Source organism: Seriola aureovittata, chromosome 8 (genome assembly GCF_021018895.1).
Source record: "Seriola aureovittata isolate HTS-2021-v1 ecotype China chromosome 8, ASM2101889v1, whole genome shotgun sequence".
Classification (NCBI taxonomy): Eukaryota; Metazoa; Chordata; class Actinopteri; order Carangiformes; family Carangidae; genus Seriola; species Seriola aureovittata.
This window is the reverse complement of record NC_079371.1, coordinates 1-12,133: the sequence shown is the minus strand read 5'-3', so window position 1 is coordinate 12,133 and position 12,133 is coordinate 1. Positions and strand designations below refer to the sequence as shown.

The window sequence follows — 12,133 nt, the reverse complement described above, 5'->3', positions numbered from 1 at the left end:
TGTTGAATATCACTTTTGGACGTTGCTATAATCGAACTTACCGACAAGTATCAGTGTGTCTACTCATATCATATTAAGAACTTCATGTTGCTTATAACTAACTAAACGGACAGGTAAACCCAGAGTTAACTGAGCCATTTGATAACCAGCTTCGTAGTACAGGTTATCAGGTTAATGTTAGGTTCATTCAAGCCAGATAACTAAAGTTACATGTGTCGTAGTTCCAGGCCTGTTTTGTTAACGTGTCATTTGTTACCATGTTGTCTGTTTCTTGACGTGTTATCTTTTCACGTCTTGTTGTCTGTTTTTTTTCTGTTGTCAACAAGAAAAAACAAACATGTCAACAGACATGTTGATACCTGCCTGTCTGTTGACATTGTCTGTTGTTTGAGTGCAACTAATGAAGAGTCAAGAACAGACTCGTGACCAAGAAAATCCGATTTATTCTACTTTTACAAAAACAAAGTGAGACGACAACATGAAACTGTAAAAACATAAGCTAAACTAAACTTAAACTTCACTTCCTGCTGATGATCTCACACTTAAACTCTGCAGGGAGGTGTTTGATAGGCCGAGCCACTCTATGATGTCATCATACGAGGGGCGATGCTCATCGACATCAACTCCTGGAAGAGAAGTTTACAAGCATACGGCATCCGGACCAAAGAGATCTGAAACCACCAGAGACAAATGTTATTGATCACTGTGATTGGTTATTGATGGTGTTTACCTGTGTCTCACTGTGACTGGTTATTGATGATATTTACCTGTGTCTTGTTCCGGCAGCCTCGACACTCGTACGTGTGCGTCCGTGTGTTGGCGATGGCCATTAGTCCACACAAGTTACAGACGTGAACTTGATAAGGATCAGACGCCTCGAAAAGACGCTCTCGGAGGAATTGAGCCGCTCCATGAGCGATCTGACAGTCACGCTCCATCTCCCCGAACCGCAGACCGCCATCACTGAGTAACGACAAGTGGGAGACAGCCAGGTGAGAGACAGGTGACAGACGGGTAACTCAGACAGGTGACTCAGACAGGTGTGTCACTCACCGTGATCGTCCCTCCATCGGCTGCCTGTTGAGTATCTGGACGGGGCCCCGGGCCCTCGAGTGGATCTTGTCATCCACCATGTGTTTCAGACGCTGATAATACGTTGGGCCGATGAAGATCTGAGAGGTCAGCTTCCTTCCCGTGAAGCCGTTATACAGAACCTGATCACAGATCAATTATCAATCATCATCGACATGATGATGTTCAGCAGTTTGAAACCTCTTCAGGTAAAATGTGTGTCTGTTTCTCATTTTAAAATTTTTACAGAATATATCCCAGCATGCACTGCGGGAGAGCGTCTGGTGTTTCTGTTAAAGATTTTAAATGGTGTTAAATATGATGATCATGACTGAAAGTTCAGGACGTGAATCGACTTCACCCTGATGTCACAGTGACATCATACAAACAGACACAGTCTTTGTTTGATGATTTCAAAATGACATCATCACACCAACAGATGCAGGGTTTGTGTGTTTAGCATGAAGTGAACAGTGTGACCTCACGCTCACCTCATTTCCTCTCAGGTGGTATCCGTACTCTGACAGCAGGTTCGATACTTTCTGTACGTTGACGGCGTCGTTAAATGGTGTCGCGTCACCGATCTCACCTTTGTTTGCAGACACCTGAAACAAAACGAGCAAAAATACTTAATATGTTCTGTCAATGTATCAATATAAATATGTGATTGATCAGTAGCTGCAGAGAACCTATAAGTCAACAGAGAGGGGCACAATAACCCACCTCTTTCCAAATAAAAGCTGCTATAATAATAATTATTATCATAGAGACTGATCATTACCATGATGTAATAACTGATTATTACCTTGTGATCAGTCACCTTACAGTTATTGATTATTGCAGAACAGAATGATTGATTAGTACCTTCCCCTGCAGACACTCGATCAAATGACCGACTGTCATTCTGGACGGGATGGCGTGAGGATTGATGATGATGTCAGGTGTGATTCCCTCACAGGTGAACGGCATGTCCTTCAACACAACACACACACCAGAGTCAAACTCAGTTTACAGATGATCAATGAGACGATCAATGAGTCGATCAATTTCCTGTTTACCTCCTGTCTGTACTGGATCCCACAGGTTCCTTTCTGTCCATGTCGGCTGGCAAATTTGTCTCCGATCTGAGGAATCCGGACTGAACGCACCTGGAGGAAGAAGCTCGTCAGAAAACATCTCAAAACCAACGTCACTGACTTAGTGTCAGGTGTCTCAGGTGTTGTGTCGGGTGTCTCAAGTGTCGTGCGTCTCAGGTGTCTCAGGTGTTGTGTCGGTTGTCTCAGGTATAGGTCAGGTCTCTCAGGTGATGTGTTGTGTGTCTCAGGTGTCATGTCGGGTGTCTCAGGAGTCGTGTCAGGTGTGTTGGGTGTCTCAGGTGTGGTGTGTGGTGATGGGTGTCTCAGGTGATGTGTTGTGTGTCTCAGGTGTCGAATCGATGTCTCAGGTGTGGTGTCGTGTGTCTCAGGTGTCGTGTGTGGTGTCGGGTGTCTCATGTGATGTGTTGTGTGTCTCAGGTGTCAAATCGATGTCTCAGGTGTCAAATCGATGTCTCAGGTGTCGTGTGTCTCAGGTGTTGTGTGTGGTGTCGGGTGTCTCAGGTGATGTGTTGTGTGTCTCAGGTGTAGAATCGATGTCTCAGGTGTCGTGTGTCTCAGGTGTCGTGTGTCTCAGGTCGTGTGTGGTGTCGGGTGTTTCAGGTGATGTGTCGGGTGTCTCAGGTGTCGAATCGATGTCTCAGGTGTCGTGTTGTGTGTCTAAGGTGTCTCAGGTGTTGTGTGTCTCAGGTGTCGTGTGTGGTGTCGGGTGTCTCAGGTGATGTGTTGTGTGTCTCAGGTGTCGAATCGATGTCTCAGGTGTCGTGTCGTGTGTCTCAGGTGTCGTGTGTTTCAGTTGTCGTGTGTCTCAGGTGTTGTGTGTCTCAGGTGTCGAGTCAATGTCTCAGGTGTCATGTCGGGAGTCTCAGGTGTTGTGTCCCCTCACCCTGATCTTGCAGAACTTGTAGCCTTCCTGGTTCAGGGTCACCATCACCTGGTCCACAATGCCGGTCTCACTCGTTCTCAGGAAGGTGCTGCAGTCCCTTTTGGTGTAGCGGCGGTTGGTGCTGTCAAGCTCGTCGTCATTCTCTGGCAGCGTCACCGTTTTCCCAATGATCACGTCTTCACCTGAGACACGGACTCCGGGCGCGATCAGGCCATCGTCATCCAGCTTGTCATAGATGGCGTGTCTCATACCTGAGAATGAGTCAGTTTGTTATCACTGTGATTTAACCCCGCCCACCACTAACATCTGTGACTGGACACTGCAACCACACCTGAGATAACTGACAGGTGATTCCACACTGCAAACTGAGACTACAACTAAGAAGCAGATTCTGTGTTTGATCAGTTCTCACCCTGACAGGTTTCACGTGTCGGCTTCTCAAAAATCTCCTCCTGGTCAAAACCTTTCTTTGACTCTTGCTCTTTGTAGGACCGATAGAAAACAGACCTGCAGGAGGAAAACAGCAGCGTCAGACAAACCACAGACTGAAACAAGCACTCAGGTGTAGTCAGAAGATTAGAGACTCACCTGAAGAAGCCTCGATCCACAGCCGACCTGTTCATGATCACAGAGTCTTCCTGGTTGTATCCTGTGTACGAGGCAATCGCCACGATGGAATTGATACCTGAAAAACAAAAAACAAAGTTTCAGCTACAGACACAAACAAGATCTCTGCATGACAATCAGTGAGCAGGGCAAACAGGTGTCTGAAACACAGAGTAAACAAACTAACTTTCCTGGTTTCAGGTAAGTATAGAAACTCACCTGACAGTTGATCTAAGAGGAAAATACCTAGCTTGACCTCAATCTCATTTTCTACATCTGAACACCTGAGGAGCATCATGTCTTTCTACCTGAAACTTCCTGACATCATTCCTCTGAACTGTCTGACTGTACAGGTGTGTTTACCTGCAGGCAGCTCTCTGAAGCGCAGGTACTCCATAGATCGGGTGGTGACCAGCGGTTTCTGAGGGTAGTACAAAACGTGAGCCAGTGTGTCCATTCGTACGTGGAAGTTGGTGATGTAGACGCCCATGGCCTGTTTACCCATGGCAGACTGGTATGTGTTCCTGGGAGACTGATAAACAACAAACGCACAACATCTTCAACACGTCACTGAGAGAAGAGTCACTACATCATCCATCATTAACACATCCCAGGACTTTTTAAACCAGACCTCCTTTGTACCTGGTTGTGGTCAGGGAAGGGGATGATGGAGGCACAAACTCCGAGGATCATGGACGGGTGAATCTCACAGTGGGTGTAGGTGGAGCAGTATGCCACGCCCTTCTCCTGGAGGTCATCAGGGGTCATGGCGAGCATCACCGTCTCCTCCTCCAGAGTGTCGATGTACTCAACCACGCCGCTCGCCACCAAGTCCTGCCAGCTGACCGTCACAAACAACAACAACAACAACAGTTCAGCCAAGAAAACATCTACTGCAACAATTCATTGAAAGAAATCCATCAACTGGAACGACTATCAGGGCAACAACCAGCATACCAACAAAGTACAGAAACACCCCACAAAGGGTCTGAGAGCAGTTTAGGTTGGGGGACAGGGTTTGGTCTCCTGTGGTCTGAGGAGAGACTTCGTCTGGACCCTCTGACATAAGGTCCAGATCAGTGGAGAAGCAGTGATGGTTGTTCATGTAGAGGTTTCTCTGGAGCTAAGAGAAACCATCAGGGTCTGGCTCTGGGGTCTCAGTTAGTCCAGGTCCAGGTCTAGAGGAGTCCTGGTTCCAGACTTCTTCATGTCAGAATGATGGAGGACACTGAGCCTCGACACAATCCTGTCTCTGAGCTCTGACCTTATAGAGACAGGTGTGTCCACAGGTGGACTCCAGTCAAGGTGTAAAAACATCTCAGGTGATCCATAGAAAAGGAGGAACCTGTAAAGTGTCTGAATACTTCTGTCATCTCTGTCTCACCTTCAGACTCTGTCTCACCTGTAGTTGTTGTACTCTCTCTCCTTCAGCTGGTCGATGTGTCGTCTCTTCAGCAGTAGTTTTTGTTTCTCGACGATCAGCAGCGGTCGACAGATTCGCCCAGCATCTGTGTAAATCCTGATCTCACGTTCTCTGATGTCTCTGATCATCGACACCTGAAAAGTTCAGAAGCAGCAAGAAAAACAAGACATTCACCTGTTTAAAGGACACAGCTGCTGATAGTTTATCTCATGTTGGACACATGATTGTCTGTTAGCATGAATATGACGGTTTTCCATTCCAGGTGAAAGGTGTCGTTACCTCAGACACGATGATGTCCATCTGTCGCCGCAGTTTCCTCAGTGTGTTCATCAGCTGTTCGGGATCTTTGTGGATTCCGACCCAGCAGCCGTTCACAAAGATCTTAGTGGCACTAAAACATAGAAAACACAGGTGATGCTGCCATCCGCAGGTGAGTTTCGGACATGCACTCGTGTCCTCACCATCAGAGACTCAGACACAGGAAGGATGATCAGCTGATGGACAATTTGACATATGACAGTTACTGACTCTGCGATGGCGGCAGGTGAGATCTCCTCCAGGTTCTCCATGCTCCACTCCTCTAGAAACTCCAGGATGGGGGATGGCTGAGAGCCCACAGAGATGTAGGCCATGAGGGCCAAGTTCTTGACCAGACCCACAGCATGACCCTGAATCACAAAATGTGTTCATCAATAAACTGATCAATGTGATCAACCACTGAAGTAACAAACAGAATTCACTGTCTGAGGTTTTTATTTGACCTCGGGCGTCTCGGCTGGACACACCATCCCCCACAGTGTGTTGTGCAGTTGTCGGGGTTTTGCCAGTTTGCCGTCTCTGCCGATCGGAGAGTTGACTCGGCGGAGGTGGGACAGAGTGGACGCAAAGGTGAGACGGTTCAACACCTGCAAACAGGAAAATTTTCAGAGGCTGACCTCAGGACGTGATCCAGTCTGACAGAGACAGACTGAGACCAGCTCACAAAACATCTGTCTGAAAACTTCTGATGGATCTGAGCCTCATCTCTGGCTCAGTGAGAGGACTCACTGCTCAGCTTCAGTTCAGCTGATAAAAACCGATGTGTGGTGATTGGTTGTTTCACATGGAGGCCTGCAGCCAGGTGATCTCACCTGTGACACTCCGGCTCGGGCCTGGTGAGCCTTCTTGACGTCGCCCCAGTTTCCGGTGGCCAGAGAGTATTTGAGTCCATCTGAGATGATTCTGGTTTTAATGGCGAGCTCCAGGTTAAAGTCTTTTCCTCTGTCTATGAATTTCTGAGCGTAAATCCTGATCTCCTTCAGCAGGTTCTTAAACATCCTGAAGGACGAGAAAAAAAGAGGTCACAGGTTTTTTATCTCCAGTTAAACCTCATTACACTTCAATGTTACATCAAATAGATATTCTGTCTATTCACATTTACAGTTCTGTCTAAAGTTTCACACATAAAGTGAAGGTTCTTTCAAAATAAAACCATGAATAGTTTTCATTTCTCAGTGAATCTCACAGTTGAGAAGCAGCGTCAGTTCTTCTTCATGTGACCACAAACCGACTCTGCTCAGTGCTCTACTCGTGTATATCAGAGTTTACACTTGATTAATGAAACACAGAATAATAACGTCTGTGTTTAAAACATTTGCCTTGAATACTAGTTAAGTAGTTGGCCCGACTGAACTGTCTGCTGTCATGTCAAAGACGAGCGTCATAACATGACCAAACACAGTTCAAATTTAAGTTGTCTTGGCAACATATTTAAAACGTCAGATAATATTGTACTAATGCCATTAATTATTTATTTGGCTGTTGATATTTTCATTTAATGGATGACACGGGAACTCTGGTGTGTGTGTTGTTAAAGGTAAGATGTGATGAAAGTGAAAAGCCCCACCCTCTGAACAGAAAAGCCAACAGTGGCCCAGCGAGGTCCAGCCTCTTGTTGCCATAGTGATCTCTGTCGTCCAGCTCCCGTCTGCCGAGAGCAGCGAGCAGCAACCTGTGGACCATGTACCTGAAAACATAGGAATACACACAGTGATACACACATACTACACATCTGTATCTCACCTGGGACTCACCTGTACAGGTGTATCATCTGAGGTAGGACTCACCCTAAAAAGTAAGCCTTCTTGGTCTCACAGAAGTCGCTGACTCCGACGTGCGGCAGCATTTCTTTCTGCAGAACTTCTTTTGCATATTTGATTCTTCGTTCTTTTGTCACTCCGGGTTTCGCTCCTCTAGAACCGATGAAGTTCAGCGCCACATTCTGCTCCTGGATCACAAACGCTTCGTCCAGAGACGGCTTCACCTGGAAACACCGTGCCATCGCAGGTGACATTACTGACTACCTGAAGATTCTCCTCTAGTTTGTTAACTGCCCAATCTCTGAACAAATAAAGTCGCAGTCAATAACTGATCGATGACTAACCATTTCCATCATCTCGGGGTCGTCAAAGTCGTAGATAATGTGTTCCAGGATGTCTCTGTCCGACACGAAGCCCAGAGCTCGAAACACAATGATGATGGGAACTTCCTGTCTGATGTAAGGCAGCGTGGATACGATCCTCTGACCGATCGCACTCTTCTTCACTCCCTGAGTAATACAATCAATGTTTATAAATCAATAATCAACATTTTTGTATGCAGTTGAACGTCAGGACTCACCTGTCCTCCCCTGGCCATCATGCTGACCCAGATGGTGCTGGTGGGACGGGATGAGTTTTCCAAACACGACCTACACTCAGCTGTGTAGGCGTACTTCGAGTCCTTCTTGGCGAAGACGTAGACTGTGTTGGTGGCCATCTTCTCCTGAGCGATCAGAACCTGAAAAACCAGGACAGTCCAGATCACATCAGACCAGCTCAGGTCGATCTCACTTTCCTGTCCGCACAGCCAGGAGCTGTTAGCTTAGCTTAGCATTAAGACTGGAAGGAGGGGGAAATGGCTAGCTTAGCTTATCTTAGCGTAAAGCTGCTGGATGATGTCACATGGTGCACCATTTCAGAGCGTACCTTCTCTGAGCCGTTGATGATGAAATAACCTCCAGGATCTAGTGGACACTCATTGAGCTCGCACAGGTCTCGATCCGTCAGGCCGCTCAGCAGGCAGTAGGTGGAGCGAAGCATGATGGGAATCTTACCGATGAAGGTCTTCTGGTGCTGGGTCTGCAACTGGTCCTCTCCCTCCTTTATTATGGTCTTTGTGATGTCAACATACAAGGGGGCCGAGTACCTGTGGGAGGGGGAGTGACCAGATGAGACCAGGTGAGAATGAAGAGACCTGGTGAGATCAGGTGAGAGTGAGGAGACCTACGTGAGGTTTCTTAGTCGGGCTTCATTGGGCATCATGGGAGAAGGAGCTCCATCTCTCTCCCAGTGTGTGGGCTTCGACAGGTAGATCTGCTCGAATTTCAACAAGTAACGAGGCTGAAACACAAAACAGGTGTCAGAGTGATGCCACAGTGATGTCACCGTACCCTCCCACACTGACCCTGAACACTATTAAAGCAACTCCCTAAACACCAGCCAAACCAGGTCCTGATCTAGATGATCCAAGCCTGGGTTCAGGTGTTGCGGCTCACCGGCTCCTCCACCTCCCCTGAGGTGTGCTGGGCTTCAGCCTGCAGGTCGATGGGCGGAGCATCCTCCACAATCCTCTGAACCGACATCTGAATGAATTCATCGAATGAATCCAGCTGCTGCCGCACCAGACCCTTCTCGTCAAAATAAGAGCTGAAAGATAACAGAGAATCTTGTTCATTCTTGGTCAGCCTTTAAACACCACTTTCACCTGGACACAATAGCAGACAATAAATTGATCTGTATTGCTGATGTCTTTTCATTTTTTGTGAACGGATGTGTGATGTGTTTGTTTTATTGATCTTTTATTGAATCGGTTATGTGTTGTTAAATCCATTAAGTTTTTACTGGTCCTCTCTGTGCCCGAGTGTGCTGCGTGTCTGTGTCTCCCATCAGCAGAGTCCATTTCACTGAGAGCATGTCTTATTGCTTAATTAACAATCTGTTACAGTTTATATCAATATTAATGATTATTACAAGGATTTTCTCTTCAGTACACTGACACAGGTGAGGTGAGATCTAGGTGAGTTTACCTGATGACGATCCAGCAGGCTTCCTGCCACAAATCCGGAGTGATTTCATCCTCATCTTCATCGTATTGATTATCTGACAAAGGAAAATTTGAGATCATTTTACTGATGAATATCTGAGTGATCAATATCAGTGGGCTGACCCCCAGCTCAGAGAATGTTTTTTGGTTTCTGCTGTTTGTTGACACTGAGTATAATTTTACACAATGTGAACAGTAAAGTTTTCACCAACTAACTAACAGCAACACATTAGCTTCACTGTGCTGATTCAGAGACATGTTGATTCTAGCAGCTTTAACTTCTGTTTGCTGATGATATTTCTGGACTTTTACTGCAGTAACACTTTACTTGACGTTGTGTATTTAATACTTGAACGCTGTAGTATTTGTTCTTTTCCTGTAGTATCTGGAACTGAGTACTTCGTTCATTACAGTTTGTGAGTTTCATTATGTGTACTTTAACGTGTATGTGTGTATTTTAATTGATGTGTATTAATAACAGCAGCATCTGATCAGACTGTTAGCCTGTTAGCTGAAACAAAGTGCCGCGCCGTTAGCTGTTATTAGCATGTTGGTAATTGGTTACCGCTAGCAGATGAAGCTAACGTTAGTGTTTTGGGTGTTACCGACGTTAGCATGTGTTCATCTCTTTTCAGAGGAGAGGCTAACAATAGCAGCTAACCGCTAACTAACAAGAAGCTAATGTTGTGTTGATAAAGTGTAATCAGCCTGGGTGTCGATTAGGTTGAGTGACAGGTTGTGCAGGTAATTGTGGCTCACCTTCGTCCTGATCGTACATGATTTATCTCCGGGAAATATTAAAATCGACTAAATGAACACTCCAATACTACGAAACGACAAGACCGCGCGTCCCGGAAATGAAATTACACTTCCGGTTCTCTCTTCTTCTTTAGTGGGGCCGGACGCAAAGATAACGCGCCGCTGCCCTCCTAAGTCTGCATCACGACACTGCAGCCCTTACCTTAACCAGCTGATACCTGAACCAGCTGACACTGTAGATAGGTAAATTGTGTACATAGATAAACACATATATAAATATAAATTAGACGCATTGGGAGAGTTGATCTGTAACATAAATAATTATGATAATAACTGGTTTCATAAAGCTCGAACTGGTAACCACTGTCTGATGTTTGATGTGTATGTTTTAGTGATCTTTTATTGAATCAGTTATCTGTTGGTAAATCCATGTCAGTCAATGGTGATAAGAGAATAATGATTATTGTGTTTATATTTCCTATCACACACCATATACTTTTCTGGTGTCATGAAAGTAATAAAATAGAAGAAAATAGAAGAAAATAAACATTAAATGAAGAAAAGTTCATGCTGACAGCTGAACTGTGATCGCAGAGGAAACTCTTCAGTTTGGATCATGAGTTCTTATCATGGAAAATCTCGAGCAAAGATGAAGAAGCCTTAGGTCATTGATAAAGTCAGTCCTCAAACATTAACACCCCCCCCCCCGCCCCCACCATCTTTTACCATATTTGTTGGTGTTTTCCACCTTGTCATTCATATATTTGTCTAAATGTTTTCAGATCATTTCATGTAAAGCATTTAGAACAGCATTAGTATTAATTTAAAGTTTACAATAATTATGATTATAATGCTGTAGGCCAACATTGTGTTTGCTTTGTGTAATTATGATCATGTCTTTGTATTCAGAACTTGTTTTTCTGCAGTTGTCTTTTTGCTTGCCAACTTTTAATGTCTGTATTCGTGTGTATGTTGTTGTGCAGACTCGTGATAGAGCTGGTTGCTTTTCTGCTGTTGTGTTTGTGTTGGAGTCACTGGATGTTTTCCCTCAGTCAGCGATATGTTGGAGCAGACAGTATTGATCCCGAGATTAAAGCCTGAACAAAGGACAGCAGACAACAACACAGAGCCCATCCTCTATATGACGACAGCACACCAACGGCAAACATCACAAACACAGAGTGTGTGCACACAGACACATCAGCAGCCAATCAGACGACAGAAAAGATTCAAGCTCCTCTCAGACAGTTTCATTTGATTCTGAGTTTCCAACCAGGATGGTTAGCAGGACTCTTCTCTTCATTTGTGTGGCTGCATTCTTCTGCGCAGGTAAGACTGGACCAGAACAGGTGTACAAACAGGGTCTGATGTATTTACAGGGTCAGGTGTATTAATACGGTCAGGTGTATTAACAGGGTCTGATTTGACAACAATGAAAGCAGCTCTTCACTTTTTCAAACTTAGCTTCATTGTGAAATATACATTTTAACCTGTCCGCTCAGTTTGTAATTGTTGAGCTTCCTTATCATCAAGCAACATGAAATAGCTGCTGCAATGTCAACAGGGATTCCTACAGAGATAGACCTTTTTATTAAAGACTAAGATCATATCTGTTCATCAACTGTTGTATTGCTCTATTCAAAGTCACCAGACACAATTCACAAATATGGTAATTTTACCTCACAGCGGTTACTGTTTACCGCTACCTTGATCAGTTAGTTTGTTTGTGTTGTGTGTGCTTCAGTGGTGGCAGAAGTATTCAGATCCTTTACTTAACTAAAAGTACCACACAATAACACTAACTAACTAACTGACCGAGGCAACTGTATTCCAGTAACTCCCATTTTATGTACTTACAAAGTCAGGTGAACAGTCCAGGTCAGACTAAATATAATACACTGGGTAATTAACCTGTTTCACTTAACTGTCTTTTTTAGATGCGGAGGATAAATCCAGCCTCTACAGGAGGGTATGAAACAGACATTTTCTACATGTTTTAGAAACGTATAATGACAGAATTAAAGAAAACGTAACCTAATTGATCTGTTGAACCTATAAATTCATTTTCAATTTCTATCCCCAACGCTTAAGGGAAAACCATAAACCTGTTTTCTTTGAGTGTTCTTCCCAACTAAATTTAAATTTACACAAAGTAACACAATTTCTCTCCAG

The 12,133-nt window shown here is 44.8% G+C and overlaps 1 protein-coding gene across 1 annotated transcript; it reads right to left on the bottom strand.

Moving 5' to 3' along the window:
• Positions 1-423: 423 nt before the first annotated feature.
• On the bottom strand, positions 424-10,085 carry polr2b (RNA polymerase II subunit B). The gene is made up of 25 exons (XM_056383399.1): positions 9,962-10,085; positions 9,186-9,258; positions 8,655-8,805; positions 8,387-8,499; positions 8,086-8,305; positions 7,739-7,897; positions 7,503-7,667; positions 7,186-7,382; positions 6,966-7,085; positions 6,211-6,397; positions 5,842-5,985; positions 5,609-5,748; positions 5,360-5,471; positions 5,060-5,214; positions 4,300-4,498; positions 4,021-4,189; positions 3,640-3,736; positions 3,464-3,558; positions 3,052-3,302; positions 2,130-2,219; positions 1,936-2,043; positions 1,563-1,676; positions 1,054-1,214; positions 768-963; positions 424-671 (listed from the first exon to the last, which is right to left on the bottom strand). The coding sequence occupies exons 1-25, from the start codon at positions 9,978-9,980 to the stop codon at positions 582-584; spliced, it is 3,525 nt and encodes a 1,174-aa protein (XP_056239374.1). The 5' UTR covers positions 9,981-10,085; the 3' UTR covers positions 424-581.
• Between the last annotated feature and the right edge of the window lie 2,048 nt (positions 10,086-12,133).

What these genes read in the sequence shown, in the direction of transcription:
- polr2b (XM_056383399.1), bottom strand. An exon ending in TGATGGCCAGGGGAGGACAG is followed by an intron (nt 7,668 to 7,738) that starts GTGAGTCCTGAC and finishes TGTATTACTCAG; the next exon opens with GGAGTGAAGAAGAGTGCGAT. An exon ending in TGGACATCATCGTGTCTGAG is followed by an intron (nt 5,215 to 5,359) that starts GTAACGACACCT and finishes TGAACTTTTCAG; the next exon opens with GTGTCGATGATCAGAGACAT.